At 36.0% G+C, this 20,784-nt stretch overlaps 1 protein-coding gene across 1 annotated transcript; it reads right to left on the bottom strand.

Annotated features, from left to right (window-relative positions):
• Nucleotides 1–18,972: 18,972 nt before the first annotated feature.
• LOC139881420 (CASP-like protein 1D1) lies at nt 18,973–20,512 on the bottom strand. The gene is made up of 3 exons (XM_071865895.1): nt 20,259–20,512; nt 19,700–19,826; nt 18,973–19,197 (listed from the first exon to the last, which is right to left on the bottom strand). Exons 1-3 carry the CDS (start codon nt 20,510–20,512, stop codon nt 18,973–18,975), a joined length of 606 nt encoding a protein of 201 aa, XP_071721996.1.
• Nucleotides 20,513–20,784: the final 272 nt, after the last annotated feature.

Here is a 20,784-nt window from a genome sequence, read left to right as displayed (position 1 = left end):
CACATTAACGCTCACCCGAGGTAGCTTGTAGTTGAAGAAAAGCAAGACTATAATGGAAAATGCCATCAAAGAAGGAATGAAGGCATTTGTGGGAACTCTTCTAAATGAATTGAAGGTTTTTGAGCATAAAGAAAGCAAGACTAGATGGTTTAAGAGCATTGTAGAAGAGATCAAAGAAGAAGAAGCAGGTTTATCTGTCAAGGATGAATTGGCACATTAGAAAGAAGACAAGGACCTTGCTGACTCTGCATTAAAAGTTGAGGACTCTGTCGGCTTTTTTGAAACTTCCTCAGTCGGAAACATAAATGACGTTTGGCGGAATCGGACGGCGCATCGTCGGAGCTCAGGCGATACATCAGACTGCTCAGGAAGAAGTCAGCAACAACGCTTCATTGTCTAATTCACCTGCAATTCTCCGAAATGGAAATGCCCAATTCGAAGGTTAGGGTTTTCTGTTTTAGCAATGCTACAGTGTTTTAAGTTTCCTTTTTTGTTTCCGGCAAGAATATATTAGGGTTAAGTCGATCTTTCGTTGTAGTGTATCAAAACATTTGATTCAAAGCTCTAGATTCCCTATAATAGATGCTACGAATCGAATGGTTAAGTCAATTTCATCGATTATTTAGTAAAGAATAAAATATCTGTTCAAGTTGTCGATTGTTCATCGTGACTGCTGTGATTTGGCGATTTTTACTGCAAGCTATTTTTGGTTGGTTTCTTGATTCAGAAAGCACGCATTGGTGTTTGTGAAGATGTCTGTATGCGAACTTTGTGAAGGAAGAGCTCATAAATGATCATGGTGTCAAATGTGACTAGCTTAGCACTTTTCTGCACTTTTGATTCTAGTTTTAGTTTAATTTCATAAAATGAAGAAGTTTTTGTTGAGAAAGATACGTTTTAGTATGGTAAAGGTTTCCGCATTGGTGCTATGTCATTTGAAGCTCAGAATCAAAAGTCAAGTACAAAGTCAAACAAAAGGCCTATTGTGATTGTTCTTCTATAGAATTCAAGATCATTTGCAGTTGTAGTGAAGCTTCCGTTCCAGCTTTTTGCAGTATTATTTGAAGATTAAAAATGAAATATGTTGAAGTGAAGAGCAAGAAAAAACCGATCATATTGCATTTTGGCAGTTTGTGGCTTGTGGTCTCAAAAGTGCTTTTTCATTTGCTTTTCATTTTCCTACGTGTAATTTCATTTTTCAGCCATTGTAAAACAATTATGATGTCTAGGTTAGTCAGAGATCACTATATAAGGTCTCTAACTTTCCCTTTTCCGATTATGAGCTTTAGTTGAAATAAACATAGATCTAAAATTTTTCATTAAAGTTCATCATTTTATTTTCTCAATTTTTCAATAGCCTTTTACTGTTGCATTGGTTTGAGTGTTACCTTAGTGCTAAATCAGAACCATACTAGTTTCTAGGATCTAAACACAGGTGCTCCATCAATGGGTATCCAGAGTCCTAGGTTTATCGGTCTTGGGAGATAAACAAAGAAGATGGTGTTGGCTTTACCAAACATAGGTAATGGAGGTAATAGGATAGATAAGTTTAAGGAAAATGATTTTGACATGTGGTCAGCTGTAGCTAGGGATCATTTAGATGTAGCTGGCTATTTTGGGGTTATAGAACATGGTGTTAGTGAGTTACCTGTAGAGCCTATAGAAGCATAAAGGAAGAAGAGACAACATGATCTAGAGAAGAATAGAAAAACACATATATGGTTGAGGAGTGTGATAGATCTAAGTGTTCTTAGGAAGGTAGTAGGGTGTAAATCTGCAAAGGAGATTTGGGATACTCTTAAGTTAGAGTATGAGGGGACTGCTCTAAGTAGAAGGATTAAGTCTAAAAAGGTTGAAAAGCTGTTTGATGATTATAGGATGAGAGATGAAGAAGATGTTAGTGGAGCTAGGACTATATTAATGGAGATTCTGCAGGAAATGAGACTTTATAATGTGGCTTGAGATGAAGAAAAGTTGATAGAAGAGCTGTTAGGAAGAATGCCAAGAAGGTTTGAGTCTGTCATTTCAGGATTAGTCAGGGAGTTCAATAGGGATCTAGAATCAGTGAGCATGGAGGAGTTTTTCAATGCACTAGAGATTTATAAGAGTAGATATGGGATTAAGGAGGAGAAAGAAGAAGCTGCAGCATTCAAGAGTGAGAGATTTAAAGAATTGCAGGTACCACCAATCACCATACCAGCTAATGAGTAGCAATCAAGCCAAGAAAAGAGTGAGAGATCTAGACAATTGCAGATACCACCAATCACCATACCAGCTAATGAGTACCAGTCAAGCCAAGAAACGAATCCTGGAAGCTCTCAAACTAACAATCAAGCACAACAAGTCTAAGTTCAGCCTGTTGCAGGACAAATGATGCAGCAACCAATGCCACAAACCTATACAGCCTACCAAAACACTGCATGCCAGCCTAACCAAGCTTACTAGAACCAATCTTACCAGCCAAACTACTAAAGACAACCAATCTAGCCATATCAGAACCAGTTTTACCAATAGAATCAACCATGCAGGCCTAGAGGAATAGGTTTCAACAACTTTCTGGTACAAAGGCCACAGAATTGGGGAAGTTTTCCTGAATGCAGATATTGCAAGAAGCACAATCACTTTGAAGAAAGCTGTTTTTGGCATGAAAGGGCCATTTGTAGCTATTGTGGGAAGAAAGGCTACACAGATGCAGTCTGCTATAACAGATGGTATGATGATCAATAGAATCCACGAAGTAGACAGTTTTAGAAGGTTGCCACCAATCCATCCATTATAGAGGCAGAATCAACAATATTATCATCCAAGTCAGAATGCTAACTTCACTCCACTTGGACAAACTCAGCAACAACAGCCTGCAACAACATAATATCAAGCAAACTATGCTTCAACACCACACAGTCAATAATGGCAAGCACAAATGAACCAAATGCCTTACCCTGCAACTCAAGCCATCACAAGATATCCACCAATGCCTCAAATAACCTACCCTCAAACCTGTCCAAGTCCAACTAGCCCTACAACCCAATCCTGGAACACCTGCAAACCAACAAAATACATCATGCATTGAAATACTAGAACCTGGAAGCTCTTTTAAGCAGTCAGAAAAGTGAAACTCGCCTTGAAGAAAGTGTATTTGTGGTGGAAAGTTATTCTAATGGAAGAGTAGAAGAGAGGAAGAATACATGGATCATTGATAGTGGTTGTTCAAACCACATGACCATGAAGGAAGAAGTATTTGTGGAAAAGAAATCAAATGTGGTGGCTGCAGTCAAGTTTGGAAATGATGAAGTAGTACATATGGAAGGAAAAGGAAATGTGGAACTAGAAACAAAAGCTGGTAAGTCCATTCTTGAAGATGTTTATTACATTCTTGAGCTGGATCAAAACTTGATTAGTGTGGGACAGTTGCTTGAGAAGAAGTATGCAGTTTACTTTGAAGATGGAGAATGTCTGATATTCAATGTTGAGAGAGATTTGATTCATAGAGTTCCATAGACTAATAGAATGTTTTTAAAATCAGAATGGAAGATGTTGAAGGAGCTTTCCATGGCAATATTCCTGAAACAACTCAGTTGTGGCACAAGAGATTTGGTCATGCTGAACTTGACAACATATTGGCAATGTAGAAGAATGATGTTGTGCAGGGAATTCCAAAACTTTATGCAAAGATGAAGAAAGATTGTGAAGCATGTGCAAAAGCAAAGAGCCAGAAAGCCTCATTCCCTCAGAGTTATTGGAGATCAACTCATAAATTACAGCTAGTTCATACCGATGTGTGTGGTCTAATTGAAATGCATATGTTGCTGGTAGTAGGTATTATCTAGAATTTATTGATGATTTTACAAGATACTCTTGGATTTACTTCATCAGGATAAAGGACCAAGTGTTTGGAATGTTCAAGTTATGGAGAGCACAAGATGAAGCTGAAGCAATCTGCAAGTTGAGGTGTCTTAGAAGTGATAAAGGTTGAGAATATATCTCAAATGAAATCAAAGCATACTGTGAAAAGGAATGCATCTTTCAGAAATTGACTGTGCCTTATTGTCCAAAGCAGAATGGTGTTTCAGAGAGGAAGAATAGAATAGTTGTGGAAATGGAAAAATCTCTAATGTTTGGGATGAATGTCCCTAGGAAGTTTTGGCCTGAGACATGTAATACAGCTGTCTACTTGCAGAATAGACTACAAACTAAAGCATTGAAGGGAAAACACCTTTTGAAATGATGTTTGGAGTTAAACCAAAGGTGCATCACTTGAAGGTTTTTGACTGCATTGCTTATGCTCGCATTCCTAAGCAAAGAAGGAAGAAGATGGAAGAAAAAGGTGTGAAGGGAGTAATGATGGGTTATAGTTCAAGACAAACCAAAGGTTACAGAATTTGGGATCTAGTGAAAGAGAAAATGATAGTTACAATTAGTGCAAAGTTTGATGAGAATATTGAATATGAGTGGAGTGAGCCAACTGTGAGTGAACCTGGAATACTATTGAGTGAAATACCAATACAATAGCCTTTTATTGATGAGAATCTGAGTGAAAACTCATCAGACAATGAGGATTCACCAGTTTTTCCTAATGATTTTGTTCATTTAGATGCAGGTACACCACAATCAACTCCAGGAGGAGTTAATAATGTCCCAACACCATTATTAACATCTCCTCTGACTGAAATGGAGAGTAGCAGATCAAACAATGCTCCTGACTCACCAAAGTCAAGAGGAGAGCCAACATTCAATGAAGGAAGTCCACAGAATCCTGGAATTCAAGCAACAGACATTGATACATCTACTGCAGAAGATTTACAGGCCAACAAGAAGAAAAGCTTGACTAAAATCTATGAAAGATCAATGCCGCTCTTGATCCAGATGTGTTAGAGTTTATTTGTGTTTTTGAGGACTTTCCTAATGCTAAAATGGAAGAAGTAATGTCTATTAGCATTGAACCTAGAACCTACAAGCAAGGTGAGAAATCTACACAATGGAAGGAAGCAATGAAAGAAGAGATGGATGCTATTTTAGAAAATAGAACATGGTTTCTCTATAATAAACCATCAGAGAATACAAAAGTTATTTCCACAAAGTGGGTGTTTAGGATCAAACTAAATGCTGATGGAACAGTCAACAGGTACAAGGCCAGATTGGTTGTGAGAGGTTACAAGCAAGAGTATGGTGTTGATTATGAAGAAACATATGCCCAGTTGCAAGGTTGGATACTGTGAGATTGTTATTTGCAAAGGCAGCAAACAATGGCTGGAAGATACATCAGATGGATGTAAAATCAGCCTTCTTAAATGGAGTACTTAAAAAAGAAGTCTATGTCAAACAGTCTAAAGGTTTTGTTGTTCTAGGAGAAGAAAGCAAAGTGTACAAACTTGTAAAGGCTCTATATGGTTTAAAGCAAGCTCCAAGGGCCTAGTACTCAAGAATCAATTCCTATCTGTTGAAGAATGACTTTAAGAAGAGTCAGAATGAAGCAATTTTGTATGTCAAGCATCAAGGAGGAGAAAAGTTAATCCGTTCACTCTATGTGGATGATTTATTATTCATTAGCACTGAACCAAAGCTTGTTGAAGATTTCAAGAACATGATGGAGTCAGAATTCAAGATGGCAAGCCTTGGATTGATGAAATATTTCCTTGGCATTGTGATAGAGCAAAGAGAGGATGGAATTTTTATGCACAAGAAGAAATATGCTCAGGACATGTTAGAGAAGTTTCAAATGGAGAATTGTAATGTGATCTCTACACTAATGGAGGTTCAACTGAAGTTGCAACCAACAAAGCCTGGTGAGGAATTTGATTCTACAGTCTATAGGAGCATGATAGGCTCCCTGATATATCTGTGTATATCTAGGCCTGATTTGGCTTGCACAGTTAATATGCTTGCTAATTGTAGCTCTAATCCATCTAAAGAGCATGCTAGTTATGTTAGAAGAATCCTGGGATTTGTGAAAAGCAGTTGTGATTATGGCTTATGGTATGAAAATGGTGGAAAAGGAAAATTGTTGATATTCTGTGATGCCAGTTATGGGAATGAGGAAAGATACAGGGGTAGAAGTGGCTATTACAATAGTTTTGGCTCAGGAATCTTTTCTTGGAGCTCAAAAAGTCAGAAGACTGCGGCACAATCAACTGTAGAAGCAGAATACATTACAATCAACTTGGCTGTTAAGCAAGCTATATGGATTAAGAAAATTCTGATAGACATTGGAGAGTTGAAAGAATTTTGTGTTCCTCTCTATTGTGATTCCAGTTCTACAATCTCTATGGCTGAAAATCCAGGTGATCACTTCAGGACAAAGCATGTAAACATCAAGTACCATTTGGTGAGAGAGCTGATTGAGAAGAAAGAAATCATAATGGTGTATTGCAGGACAAACTTCCAGCTTGCAGATATTTTCACTAAGTCACTTTAGAAATGGAGACTTGACTTTCTTGTGAAGCTAACTGGAATGCAGTCTACACTAACAAAGGAGGAGCTATTAGAAGAGGTTGTTTAGTTGAGTCCTACATTCTAACAGTTCATTGAAGGTTTGGTTTGCTTGGAACAGAAGAAGTTGTAGAAGAAGAAGAAGAAGAGAGGTAGCTTGCAGTTGAAGAAAAGCAAGACTATAGTGGAAAAGGCCATCAAAGAAGGAATGAAGGCATTTGTGGGAGCTCTTCTAAATGAATTGAAAGCTTCTGAGAAAAAGAAAGCAAGACTGGATGGTTTAAGAGCATTGTAGAAGAGATCAAAGAAGAAGAAGAAGGTTTACCTGTCAAGGACGAATTGGCACATTGGAAAGAAGATAAGGACCTTGCTGACTCTGCATTAAAAATTGGGGATTCTGCCGACTTTTCTGAAACTTCCTCAGTCGGAAACACAAATGACGTTTGGCGGACCGGACGGCTCATCGTCGGAGCTCAGGCGATACATCAGACTACTCAGGAAGAAGTCAGCAACAACGCTTCATTGTCTAATTCACCTGCAATTCTCCGAAATGGAAATGCCCAATTCGAAGGTTAGGGTTTCCCGTTTTAGCAATGCTACAGTGTTTTAAGTTTCCTTTTTTGTTTCCGGCAAGAATATATTAGGGTTAAGTCGATCTTTCGCTGTAGTGTATCAAAACATTTGATTCAAAGCTCTAGATTCCCTATAATAGATGCTACGAATCGAATGGTTAAGTCAATTTTTATTTAGTAAAGAATAAAATATATGTTCAAGTTGTCGATTGTTCATCGTGACTGCTGTGATTTGGGGATTTCTATTGCAAGCTGTTTTTGGCTGGTTTCTTGATTCAGAAAGCACACATTGGTGTTTGTAAAGATGTCTGAATGTGAACTTTGTGAAGGAAGAGCTCGGAAAGATCAGTTTTAGTATGTAAAGGTTTATGCATTGGTGCTATGTCATTTGAAGCTCAAAATCAAAAGTCAAGTACAAAGTCAACAAAAGGCCTATTGTGATTATTCTTTTGTAGAATTCAAGATCATTTACAGTTGTAGTGAAGCTTCCATTCCAGCTTTTTGCAGTATTATTTGAAGATTAAACATGTAATATGTTGAAGTGAAGAGCAAGCATAAACCAATCATATTGAGTATTTTGGCAGTTTGTGCCTGTGGTCCCAAAAGTGTACTTTGATTTGCTTTTCATTTTCCTACGTGTTATTTCATTTTTCACCCATTGTAAAACAATTATGACATCTAGGTTAGTTAGAGATCACTATATAAGGTATCTAACTTTCCCTTTTTCGATTATGAGCTTTAGTTTAATCAAAATAGATCTGAAAATTTTCCATTAAAGTTCATCATTTTTATTTTCTCAGTTTTTCAAACTGTTGCATTGGTTTGAGTGTTACCTTAGTACTAAATCGGAACCAGACTAGTTTCTAGGATCTAAACACAATAGATACCGATATTAAGTTTTCAAATTCAATCAAACTTTGCATAAATTCGATTATCATCATCTCAGTTACAATATTTCAAGTTTTGTGTCCTGTATTGTTCTCTTTTGCTGTGAATTTTGTTTTGCAGCATCAATGCTGGTGTTTCTTCCTAGTTAGGAACACGGGTGCTCCATCAGTTTTAACCTGAAGGACCCATTTACTAGACTGATCTTACCGGTATTTGCTATTTCTAAGGGTGTTTTTGCTATTGTCAAGGAATTTTAATTTTTTTAAAATAAAAAATAGATTAATTTCTGAATTTAAAGTTTCAATTATATGTTAAATGTAATAAAACGTTAAGTATTAGTGAATTATTTTAGAGAGATCTTTATTATAACGATAAATTAACCCATTTTATACATAAAAAATTAAAATCCCTTGACAATAGCAAAAACACCCTTGGAAATCGCTATTCCCTGATCTTACAGTTTATGGATCCAGATGTTTGTAATTATTGTTGTGGGAGCCAATTGCAAACTTAAGTTCACTTTAAGGACCTTAAATGTCATTATATTATTTATCGCCAAAAAAAGTTATTATCCTGGAAAAAAGTACTAAGAAACATAACAGTATGAATCAATTTCTTACCAAAAGCTATGCTCAATTATTTGTATAAATCAGGTATCTTTTTTCGCTCTAATGTGGGCACTGCGAAAGTCGTTGCAATTAAAGAGATATTTGGTGTTACTATTCCTCTGGATAATGGTACATATTTGGGACTTCCATCACTGATTGGTACAAGTAGCAAAAATTTTCGTTCTTAAAAGTTCACTTAAAGTTAAGACTGTAAAATTGGAAATCAAAGATATTATCATGGACAGGAAAAGAAATTTTGCTTAAATCAGTGGCTCAAGGGTTACCAACATACTGTATGAATGTGTTCCTTATACCAGTGGGGGTATGTGATTCATTGCAAACAATGTGAACTCATTTTGGTGGGGTACGAAACCAGATGGATCACCAAAAATCCATTAGTTTTCTAGGGACCCTATGTGTGGACCGAAGGACTCGGGTGGACTGGGTTTCCAATTACTTCATTTGTTTAATCAGGCAATGCTTGCTAGTCAAGGGTGTAATCTACTTGATAAACCATCATCTCTACAACCCAAATACTCAAAGCTAAATATTTTCTAGGAGGGATTTCCTAGATGCTAATGATGGATATATAGTTTCATTTGGAAGAGCATTATGCGAAGTAGAGATGTACTTGAATGTGGAATTCGATGGAGAATTAGTAATGGTTCTACAGTCTCGGTTTAAGATGACCCTTGGTTACCAGGGAGCACTAGTAGAAAATTGGGCTTGCGCCACGCTAAGGGTATCGACGGCCAAAAAAGTGTGGCGTAAAGTTACCTATGGCAACGGTTTCATAAGCGTGGTAACATTTTTCATCCACGATTATAAAACCGTGGCGTAAGATACTTTACGCCACACTTTTTTCACAACGATAAAATTGCATGGTGTAAAAGGACAATACACCACGGTTTTCTAGACGTGAAGAGTATTTTTTGTCTCCACGATTCAAAAGTTGTGGCAATAGTGATGAACAGAATTAATTAACTTTTCAGATTCTCCTTATCGTCTTGAAAACACGCAAAATCCACTGTTAAGTCTTCTCGACCACAACTCTATTTTCTCACTTCTCAACCCTAACCCTCACAAACTCCTCTCAAATTCTCTCATTCTCTCTCAAAATTTTCTTCCAATAAGCGACGGTTTTCTTCCACGAACTCTGCTTTTCGTTAAAAGGTACGATTTGACTCTAAGTTGGGTTTTAATTTTAGGTTATTTTTTGTTGTCAGTATTGTGGATGAATGATTTGATGATAATTTATTCTTTTGTGTGATTTTGATGGGTAAATAGAACATTGCATGTAGTTTCTATTTAAGGAATGGAAAAAGATCTCTTTCCGTTAGTGTAATAATTGACATTTTTGGAAGTATTTTGATGATTTGATTTACTCTCATGTTGTTTGATTTGAATCGAAGAACTTACTCTAATATTAACTGTTGTTGGTATATTTCCTCTGCATTTACTCTTAGTCAACTCTGTTTTGCTATCGATAGTGTGTTAATTCGTGTGCTTATGGTCAGTTATTCATGAATCATATATATATGTTGGTACTTGGTAGTTGTAGTTGCTATATCTTTCTGATCTCTTGGTTTACTCTGTTTTTAGGCCACAAAATTGTGCACCACTTGGAGATGACTATTTCACATTACCAAGAAAACAACAAAGAAGCAGTGGTAAGATGAATATAAATTCATCACCATTTCAGTTGTTACATTTATATAATTTATATAGAATCTTTTACTTATGTTTTGTATTATCTCATTGCATTTCAGTTATTGCCAAGGGGTTGGCTGACTGAAATTCCAGGCTGTGAAGCTGCTACGCGTATTCTCCTCAGTTTGCTAGGTCGAGAACCCTATCCTATCCGTTTATATCGTCTTCAAAGCATTGAAGGGATGAGTACCAGATTATCTACTACATAATTCTCAGAATTCGTCACTATACATGGGTTGAAGGCGGGTTTCAGCCTTTGGTTCGATTCTTTGGTTGTGGAGAGTGACAATCTCACTGCTCATGTTACGATATTTGAAATGGGTATTATAAATTCATGGGGACAACCTGGCGAATGGGTCATCCGTACCTAGAATGATTTTGACCTAAACTCTATTATGAGAGATCTCGACGGTAATACGTCGCGATTTTTTATAGAGGCTAAGAAGGATCTCTTCTTTGTTGTTTATGTGATCCACAGACATGTTACAGAACAAGTACCATTAGTATGTTCCTAACATCTTTTGTTATAATTATATGATCGTTACGTATGTATACCATAGATATTTGTTTAATATTTTTATTCATTTCTCTTTTCAGGTGCTCCAACCTAGTGTGCTCCAACGATTAGGACTTGTTGTTGATCAGGTCTTTCAAGTCCGACTTCTTTTCAGGTCGAGACTTTACCGATGTGAGCTGAAGGTCGGCATGGAGGACAATCTTTCCAGCAATACATCAGGCCATGAGTGGGGATTATTTTGTAAGGACGAGGACATAACAGTAGGTGACAGATTTAAACTGCTATGGATTGGAATGACCTCAGAGTCATACATGGTCTTCCTCGCTAAAGGTTATGAGAGTAGGTGAGTAGGCTATCTTCGAGTATGTCCATCAAGAAAAATTAGCTTTCTTTTTTTAATCGCTACCTCCATTCCATTTGAGTGCAGAGGCATTAGGGTAGGATAAATTAGGAAAATGGATGGACACAGAGTTGATCAAAAAAATTGATCCAAATAGCCACCGTGTGAAGAGCCATTGGGGTAAGGTACAGGAGCCCTCTATCCACTTTTCTAGGAGAGGCAGCTACTCCTTGCATGTTACCCCAAATAGTCACAGAGTTCAGGGATGACAGATTGGTGCTTTAAGTGCAAAGATGGTGGATATCTGACTCTGTGTGACTTTATGTAAGTACCAGCATTCTGAATTTTGAGTTTTATTTTTATTTTTGAAGCCCTTGAGGTTATTTTTTGTTTCATTATAATGTTTTAATTGGGTTCCATCTCCAATTCACATTTCTTAGTACTGACCTTCGCATTTTTCTGTCATCGAAACCATGCACTCGCTAAGGTCAAGATCAATACGTGAAGTTGTTAGATCGTTCAAGGTTAGCTATCCAGCTAGTTTTAGGATCGTATTTACATTTGAAGCTAACTTTATTGTACCATATTTGGAAAGTGATTAATACTGCTTTCTTAATTTCATTTTAATATTTTAATTGGGTTTTATCTCCAATGATCACATATCTTGGCACTGATTTTCTATCATCGCAGTCGTGCGAAAGCAACGGTGACGTGGGAATATCAGACTGAATAGATCAATTATGCTAAGAGAAGATATGGTGATGGGTGGTAAAGGATGTAGAGGTCGAGTGAAGTATTAGCATACATTTGTAGACATCATCCCAGTTTACGGTACTTCACATTTCGAGTCAGTAAATTGTGTGATGTTTTCAAATGTACGTCAATACTCCATTCAGATCCCTATGTTCTTTACCACTCATCCTAATATCTTCCTTCCCGTAATTGGCCTAATCGAGAAAGTTTGCATCCTACGTCACCAGTTTCTTCGTTGTCGCTGGCTAAATGTACGCCAATACTTCACTCATTGTAACTGGCCCACGTCGTTCGTATGTCTTCTTGTACGCCAGCGTTCAGGTTCTCCACAACTAGAAGGGCTCAATTATACACGTTGATCCCTTTCTTGTTAAGGACCGATGAGCTCAACTACTTCGTCTTCCAAAAAAGGATGAATGGGATCAACATGAGGTCTTAGATCAATTGGAATCAGCTATAAGTTCACACATTGATGTCCACATGTAATTTTCCAGTATCCTTTAAAATAAAAGGATGAATGTAAGGAATGAGTAGGAAGCAACACAGAGTCTGAAGGAAGCAACACAGAGTCTGAACGAAGCAACCCAGACTCTAAGAGAATGAAGAATGAAACTTTGGTTCTCCACCAAAGAAACGAACTTGGTCTGATGAAGATGTATTAGAAGTTTCTAATGAATTGGGTTCTTCTAGGACTTTTCGAAGAAATGATGAAGAAGTATAATGAACGAAGATCCCAGAATTGTAGAAGAAACGATGAAAAAATATAATGAAGGAGAAGATCCAAGAATTGTCGTAGAAACGATGAAGAAATATAATGATGAACTACATGTAGTTTTCGTAACCATCAATAGTCATCAACTCTTTCCCTATTACCCAGAATAAACTTTTATATCTTATGTAACCATCAATATTATTTGTTCATTGAAGGAAGATCCCAATTTTCTTTTAATATAATGAAAGGAATTGAAATTGTGTTCTAACTTTCGAATTTGTGTTCTGAATTTGTGTCCTATGATATTTTATTTTTGGAAAATTGAAATCTAATTATTTATGCATGTGAAGGATAACCTAATGTAGGTTGGCTTCGAGATAGAAATTGGATCGATTTTTGCTGTGCAGCATATATTGGCCACGGATTAAAAACAGTGGAAAAAACTACATAAAAATCGTGGTGTATAATAATAAAAACCGTGGCGATTTAACAAAAAAACGTGGCGGATATTTTCAAAAAAAATTGCTAAGTTAAAATGTGACATGCATGCCAATCAAAATTTCCTTTTCAATATTAATTGAAACTTCTCTTTTTATTCAAAAAACAATTCACTTCTCTCACAAGTTGGACAAACCTTCACTCTGAAGTTTGACAAACGCTCTCTCCCCAAAACTCAACAATCGTCAAGTACTCGATTTTCAAAGAATTTCTCGCCGATCGACGCTCGACAATCGATCGCAAAGCTAACATTAGGATTCGTAAATCGACAATCTCAGTTGAAGCTATACAAAGGTAACCATTGGTTGCTTTAATATTGAAAGGGCTCCGTAACTTTAAGGGTTTTTAGAGTTCGTATTAAAACGAATTTCAGATTTTTCGTAGTTTATCTTTGATGGTAAGAATTGGATATTTTGCTGATTTTGAATGTAATTATTGAAATTTGATAGCCCTAACTCTTTCTCGACTAAGTCACCTAAGAGGCAACTTAACCAGTTACAACTCAAACCTAATCTGACAACCACTTGTGTATATCTCGATTTTATCAAAGTGATTCAATCAAATATACAAATGATCTACTTAAGAATAAACTCAACACAAATATAAAATGTTATTCTTAAGGTAGATACTAAATGGCAGCGGATAACAAACAAACAATACTATCAAAACAGTCAAACTACTATAGAATCAATCTATGTAAAAACAATAGTATTGCAAATCTTAACACAGTTTATAACTAGTAATCAATTAACAATTTAGAGTATAATAAACTATGTAAGATAAACTAGTACTTGGTCAGTAGCAACTAGACCAGTACTTACAAATCATCTACAACGAACAAATTAAGTGTTGTATAAAACAAGTGGTAGTTCAGTAGAAACTGAACTAGACTTACAGTAGACTCCTAAGCTCCTACTGATGTGCCTCAGTTGAGTAAGCTGATGATGCATAAGTCCTTCCTCCGGATGATGATGATTATCGTGACTTAGAACTTGAAGTGTCGAACTAACTCGGTCGAACAGATCCTGAGTTAGTGCCTTTCAAGTCGGACCAACTCTGTCTAATCTGATTCAGTTGAGTTGCCACTAAACTAAAACCTTCAGATCTGACTCAGTTAAATGAATATTGAATCAGACACACATCAACAACAGTTGTCAATAAGTGAATCAATAGATCTGGTGATCTAAACATCTAATGGATCGTTTGTGCTATAAACTGTTTGTGATAAAGATCTCTCTAATCGAATGTGTCTGGTGCTTATAGTCTTTTACGAGTGAATCAGTTCTAACTATTCGAGTTAGACTGATTGAATGGCTGACGTATAAAGGATAAGTCTCTCGAAGACTGATTTTGAGGTTTGGAGACTTATAAACAAAGCAAACAAATAATAACGAGTTGAGCGTGCTGGTTTGATTTAAGTGATGTAACACCTTGACGAGTAGAAACTCAACCAGATGTTACGATTTGGCAGATGAGTTAACAATCCTGAAATAAATACAGATTTGCTCAGACTTGAAAAATGCAGTTAGATGGATAGAATAGTTTTCTCTTAGATTAGATCAAATTGTTGGAGCATATAGACGTAGTAGTTTTTGGCACGAAATAGATTAAACAAAAACAAGAATAGTAGAGATTGAACGCAGAGAGAAACAAATAACAACTTTGATTAAAATTTATTCAATTAATGATACATCGCGGTTCGGCGTTAAATATCCAACACCTACGTCCACAGACTAAAAGGGCCAGGTAGAAGTTGCTTATAATAGGGAGAGTAATTTCCAAACTACTTAGATGCGTGTATAAGCCACACGTCAATAATTTGTATAGTAATTTGCTTAATCTCTTATGTAAATTCTAGACCTAAGACCAACCTATTTTAGGACCCTACCAAACAAAGCCAACGACCGGCTAAATACTCTCGATCTCTACACACCACTCTATGAATCTGTATAATCTATGGCAAAAAACAAAGGCTAGAGTGGAATGGACGTCACTCTACTTTAATCTCCTTCTCGTGTTCTGTTTGTGCAAAGAATGCTTGTAGTGAAGACGTCTTCTATTTATATCCTTCTTTGCTTTGAATGTCACTCCTTGAAGAGAATGATATGATTTTATCACGATCTCCATCTCTTTCCTTTTATAATAACTTGGTCTTCAAGAAATCAAATTTTTGTCTTGATCCTCATTCAATTCACAATTGTCTCTGATTTAATTTCCATAACTAGGTTATATCCATATTAGCCATCTCTTCTTTCCTTTTATAATAGTGTGGTCTTCAAGAAATCGAATCTTCATCTTGGTCCTCAATTGATTCACGATTGTCTCTGATAAAATTTCCATATAACTAGGTTATATCCATATTAGCAAAACTTATTTTGATTTCCCTAGTTATGTCCATGTCATCGATCCTAGCATGTTTCTTTGAGTTAAGTCCAACGATCCTTCCATGTCACTGATATCGTAAATCTTATCCCTTTTAGTGCTATGACAGTTGGTAAGTCCATGTCAGCCGTTTTCATCGATATGATTGCTTCCCATATATATATTTATTCTTAAACGTTATATTTTAAATATTGTGCTACGACATGACTCATTTGATGGTCAAAAATGACAACATACTCAAGCCATACAAGCTTGACACCATATGTACTCTCAATTATCTTAAGTTATAATCAATCTTCAAAGCTTTGCATATATATAGCATATAATTTTCTTTCTTTGTTTGGAGTAGCGATGTTTAGATCATTCACAACTTGAATTGCGTAGTGAATTTAGATTCGTTGGCAATGTCAAATTTATATGTAGTTGGTTTAGCACAATTAAGTTGAAATCTCATAGTGCCTTGATGTTAAAACGTATAGAAAAGATTATAATTTGCAATTTGATGAAAAGCGTCGACTTTTAATTGTTGGTAACAAATGTTTCTATGAAGAATGACAATTTTTTCTTTAAAGCTAGCAATGATTTAAGCCTTTTAATTGTTATGGTAATTTTCCTACTACATATGTACTAAATATTTGGTATGCTCTTCTCTCTGTGTTAGGCTAGCTCTTATTACTTCCTGTCTTTCTCTCTTAGACCTCGATATTCTTCTCGTTAATTGATATGGAGCACAATCTTGCCCTAAGATTCTGTCCAACTATTGACGAGTTGATAGATCACTACCTAAGAAACGGAGTCATCGGGGACAATTTGAATAAGCTCGACCAAACAATCGTCACCATTGAAGATTGTAACAACCTTGAACCGTGGGATTTAACTGGTTAGTGACTCGATAATTTTGTTCTATCTATATATTTGGTGATCATTTTTGGATTAGTTTTGCATTAATTCATTATTTTCTTCTTAAATATGTATATATTTACAAGTCTTTCAGTTGAAACATCGTTGGAGAACCTGAAGGTTATTGGAAAGTCACTGGTAAATATAAAAATTTCACAACTCGAGAAGGAGTTACAGGTGTAAGGAAGATATTGTCTTACCATTCACCTAGAATTTCTTCCAAGAGTACCAAAGGTGTATTCAAATCCAAAGGTGTATTCAAATCCAAAGGTGTATCCAAATCCAAATGCAAACCCAAATCGGAGACTCAATCCACATGGATCGTCCACGAGTACATAGTAGAGTTTGGCCACCCGAACCCTATATGTATGGTGATGCATGGCTATATATATTAATTATATTCTGAATTCTATTTAATATATATACATAATTATATATATGTGTATTTTGTAGAAGAACTATATTGTTTGGCACCTGATGAAGAAGGGAATGGAGCTGAAACGAGTAATTCTGAAGCTGCAGCCAATATTCAAGATAATATGGGGAGAAGAAGATCCAATTCCAATTGGGTGAGTATTATATTAATTAGAAATTTGATTACTCTATATAAATATAGAAAATAGCATAGCTTGTATAAGTATTATTGTTGAATTGTAATCTAGTCAGATTAAAGGCACAACCTGTTGGATTAATTGTTTTACATGATTTGCATTATGCGTGATACTGGATTTCGATTTTGTGATAAGCTTTACTAGCTAGCTTCTACTTGGAAATCACACATCTAATTGTTTGTTTTTTCAGGTACGAGGGTTGGCAATTGATCTTAATTTGTGAGCTGAAAATGCATGGATTAACCTTTTGTACATGATAAGGTTTACTAGCTTGTACTCCATGTGATTAACCTTTTGTGTTAAGATTTACATTAAGAAATTAATTAATGATATGTAAATTATTTATTTTTATTTTCGTTTTTATTATTCCTATTAAATTGTGTTTTGGATTTAATAGTTACGAATTTATTTTTCATAGAATCGATCTATAAAAAAATGTGAAATGAAGGTGGCTTCAAAATTGGGACCACAATTTTGTGGCTCGAGTTATATAGAAAATTGTCACGGTTTTAAAACCGTGGTAAATATTTCTACAAAATCGTGACGTATCTTGGGCCATGGCTACAAAACCGTAACAATCTAAGGTCACGGTCAAAAAAATCGTGACATAAAGGAGATAGGGAGTTAACTGGATGGATTTTATACACCACGGTTTCCTAGAACCGTGGCCGAAAAGGTATAAAAACTATGGCGTATACTTTCCGTCACGGACGAAACTTTCATGGTTCAAAACCGTGGCATATAGTCAAAAAACCGTGGTGTATAAAATGCGGAAAGCATCCTAGCGACTCCTCTGCCATATGGGAATTGCTTGGATAAACTAATGTGGACAAAAACGATACTTTGTGAAGACTGGTTATAAAATTGCAGTTAAATATATGGGTCCACCGCTTACTCTTAAAGACAATGACTTGTGGCGAAAGTTATGGAGGCTTTATATGTCAAGCTTGTAAAGGAATTCTACCAACTCGAAATAGCTTGCTTCAACGAGGAATGACAGTATCTAAAACATCTGTGACTTGTGATGAGCCAGAAACAATCTCTCATTCTTTAATGACTTGTAGGGTTGCGATGGGGTGGTGGGAATACCATGATCGGGTGAATGGAGGAGCTTCATTGACTGACTTCTTGAACCATTTAATACATGGTCCAGCTACTATTATGGAGGAGTCATGTTTGATACTTTGGAACATATGGAAGCTCGCAACATGTGGTTCTAGGAGAAAAAGTGAATACATGCGGGAATTGTTGTGAACAATCCATTAAGGTAACTACACGATTGGCAGCAAGCTCAACTAACATCTAAGAAACTGTATTCGAAGCCAGAGAGATAAATGGAGTCGTCCACCGATGGGATATGTAAAATGTAATTTTGATGGAGGCTTCCATGAAGGAATAGGTAAAACCAGGTATGGAGCAATAATCAGGGATGAGTGGGGAGTTACACGAGGAGGTGTATCTAGATATGTTGACAACGTTTTCAGTCCCATTGTCACGGAAGCGATGGCGTTTCGCGCCTCACTTGATTGGTTACAGCAACAAGGGTTTGGATCAGTTCTCTTCAAATCAGACTTCTTAAATCTATTACAGAATTTTAATGAGTCTATTGTAAGGGGTAAACTGGATTGATTTTTATACGCCACGGTTTCGTATAACCGTGGCGGAAAATGGATGAAAACCGTGGCGTATACCTAAGGCCAAAGCAGCAAATTTCACGGTTCAAAACCGTGGCGTAAAGTCAGAAAAACCGTGGCCTATTCTTTAACCCACGATTTTTCCTCATTTAGCCACACTTATCACTGTATCGAGATTTTCTACTAGTGACTTATAATACACATAGATAAAACATATGACCCAATGATTAACAATTTCGTGCTCCATCACTTAACAAAACCAATAATTCACAATTATACAAAGAGAAATGCAACTTTAATTCTTACTGTAAATTAAGGCGCTATGTAGACAGACTTATCCAAAACATTACAAGTTTTTCAAATTAAATTGAACCCCAAGAGGACTCAATTTTTAAATTGACAGATGAGAGTTTAGTCTGATCTACTTTGGGATTTTTTTGTAGAGAGAAACAACGGAAATAGCGATGAGTAAAATGAGGATGATGGAAGCAATTAAGGAGAATAGAATGGAGACGCCTGTGTGTAAACAATACTTGTCATAAATATTACAAATTTTGCTCCATTGGACATGATTATTACCCTTCATCCCAATATATGCAACTCCTCCAGCAGTTCCAGTCGCTGAAGCTACAATCCCCAACATGATCTATAATAAATACATGTTTTTTATAAGTTAGCAATATGATCTTTTAATTATGATAGTTCTATTTTACACACGCAGGTCCTTTAATTTACTCTTTTTAAGAATGATTGAAGAATGCCTAATTAAGTAGAGTAAATTATATCGACTCAATATTACTTCAATTTTCCTCCTTTGGGAGTTCATGGGTTCAACTCTGGGAAGCGAATTTTGGGTAGATAGAATTATTATATAGGCATATAAAAAAAAGAGTTGTTACTTAAATTTTCTTTTACTAAAGTATAACCTAATAAAGCATTAAGATGATCTTTTACTATTTAATTATTCCGTAGCAATGCTCTTTCGTTGATCGATAAATACAACCGCCGAAAGCGATAATGAGCATTAGTGTGTACCAAAATTGGTGTACGTTTAGCATGACTCTTCGTTGATAGTATATTATTTAATGAGTGGGACACATATTAATGATACAAATAGGATAAAATTTGTAGAATTATAAGGAGCTTACCACATCCCAGATTGCAAACTGAATTATGAACTTGGTAGAGTATTGTGGCTTCATGATGATTGAAATTGATGCAAGAGTAGTGATGATGCTGTATAACCCAGACACTGATAGTGCTACTACAAGATATCTGCAAAACAAAGTAAATGGTATTTTAGTTCATTAATTAAGAACTGGTTAATTTAGTGGAAGGAAACATATATAAATGTCATTTTTCCATTATGATTTAAACAGATAAAAATAAAAATTGTCTCATCCATGGAAACTTCATAATGCAATAATTGTATGGTACATAGACAAAATGTAACAATACAAGTCGACTGGAAGATCGATGGACTTAATCTAGTTTTTCTCTTTCAAATTAGTTTGATTCAATTAATTTTTTTACTATTTTAATGGTTGAAAAACCAAAAATATTGTATATAAAACATAGTCAGAACCAGCCCGACCAAACCATGTTGTTGTCCGATCGAGTAATGGATCCCATTCAATTATAATAAATAGAATTAAACTTAAATTAAATTAAATTAGAGCTAGCTAGGTAACTATATATTGAACTTATATGAAAGCAGGGGAGTTCTGAAATTTTGCTGACTTGAGAACTTGTATTTTGTACTGTACCACATAGATATTCTTTGTTTGCTTGCTAGTGAACATTCCTACAACTGCCACTAATGATGCAACAAACAATAAAATCCTAAGAACAACATCGACATGGGAAAGGGGCAAGCTCCGACAAGGGGGAAGCGCCGGCGTGGCTTCTTGCGCTGGTACAGCAGGTGCCTCAGTGTGGGCCGTTTGAACTTCGGGTGCCATGATCAATATTAATTTCGAGTTTGATGATAATAAACCCTCTATAAGAAATTATTTTGTAGTTTGTACTTGTAGCGCAGATGGAGAACAATAAAGGGAATATATAGGGGCGGTCATCACGGTCGACCTAAACTCGAATCGGATCCATCAAAAATCGGTTCAGGTCCAGTTTAAAATTTTCAACTCATGATCCGGTGGATTGAATCCTACATGACCATTTTGATGATGTGGCCGAAAAAGAACATGACACGTGTTAAAATTGATGATGTGGACAA

The sequence above is a fragment of the Rutidosis leptorrhynchoides genome, unplaced genomic scaffold (genome assembly GCF_046630445.1).
Source record: "Rutidosis leptorrhynchoides isolate AG116_Rl617_1_P2 unplaced genomic scaffold, CSIRO_AGI_Rlap_v1 contig151, whole genome shotgun sequence".
Lineage (NCBI taxonomy): Eukaryota > Viridiplantae > Streptophyta > Magnoliopsida > Asterales > Asteraceae > Rutidosis > Rutidosis leptorrhynchoides.
Note: the sequence above shows the minus strand (reverse complement) of the source record. Positions and strands in the feature narration are given on the sequence as shown.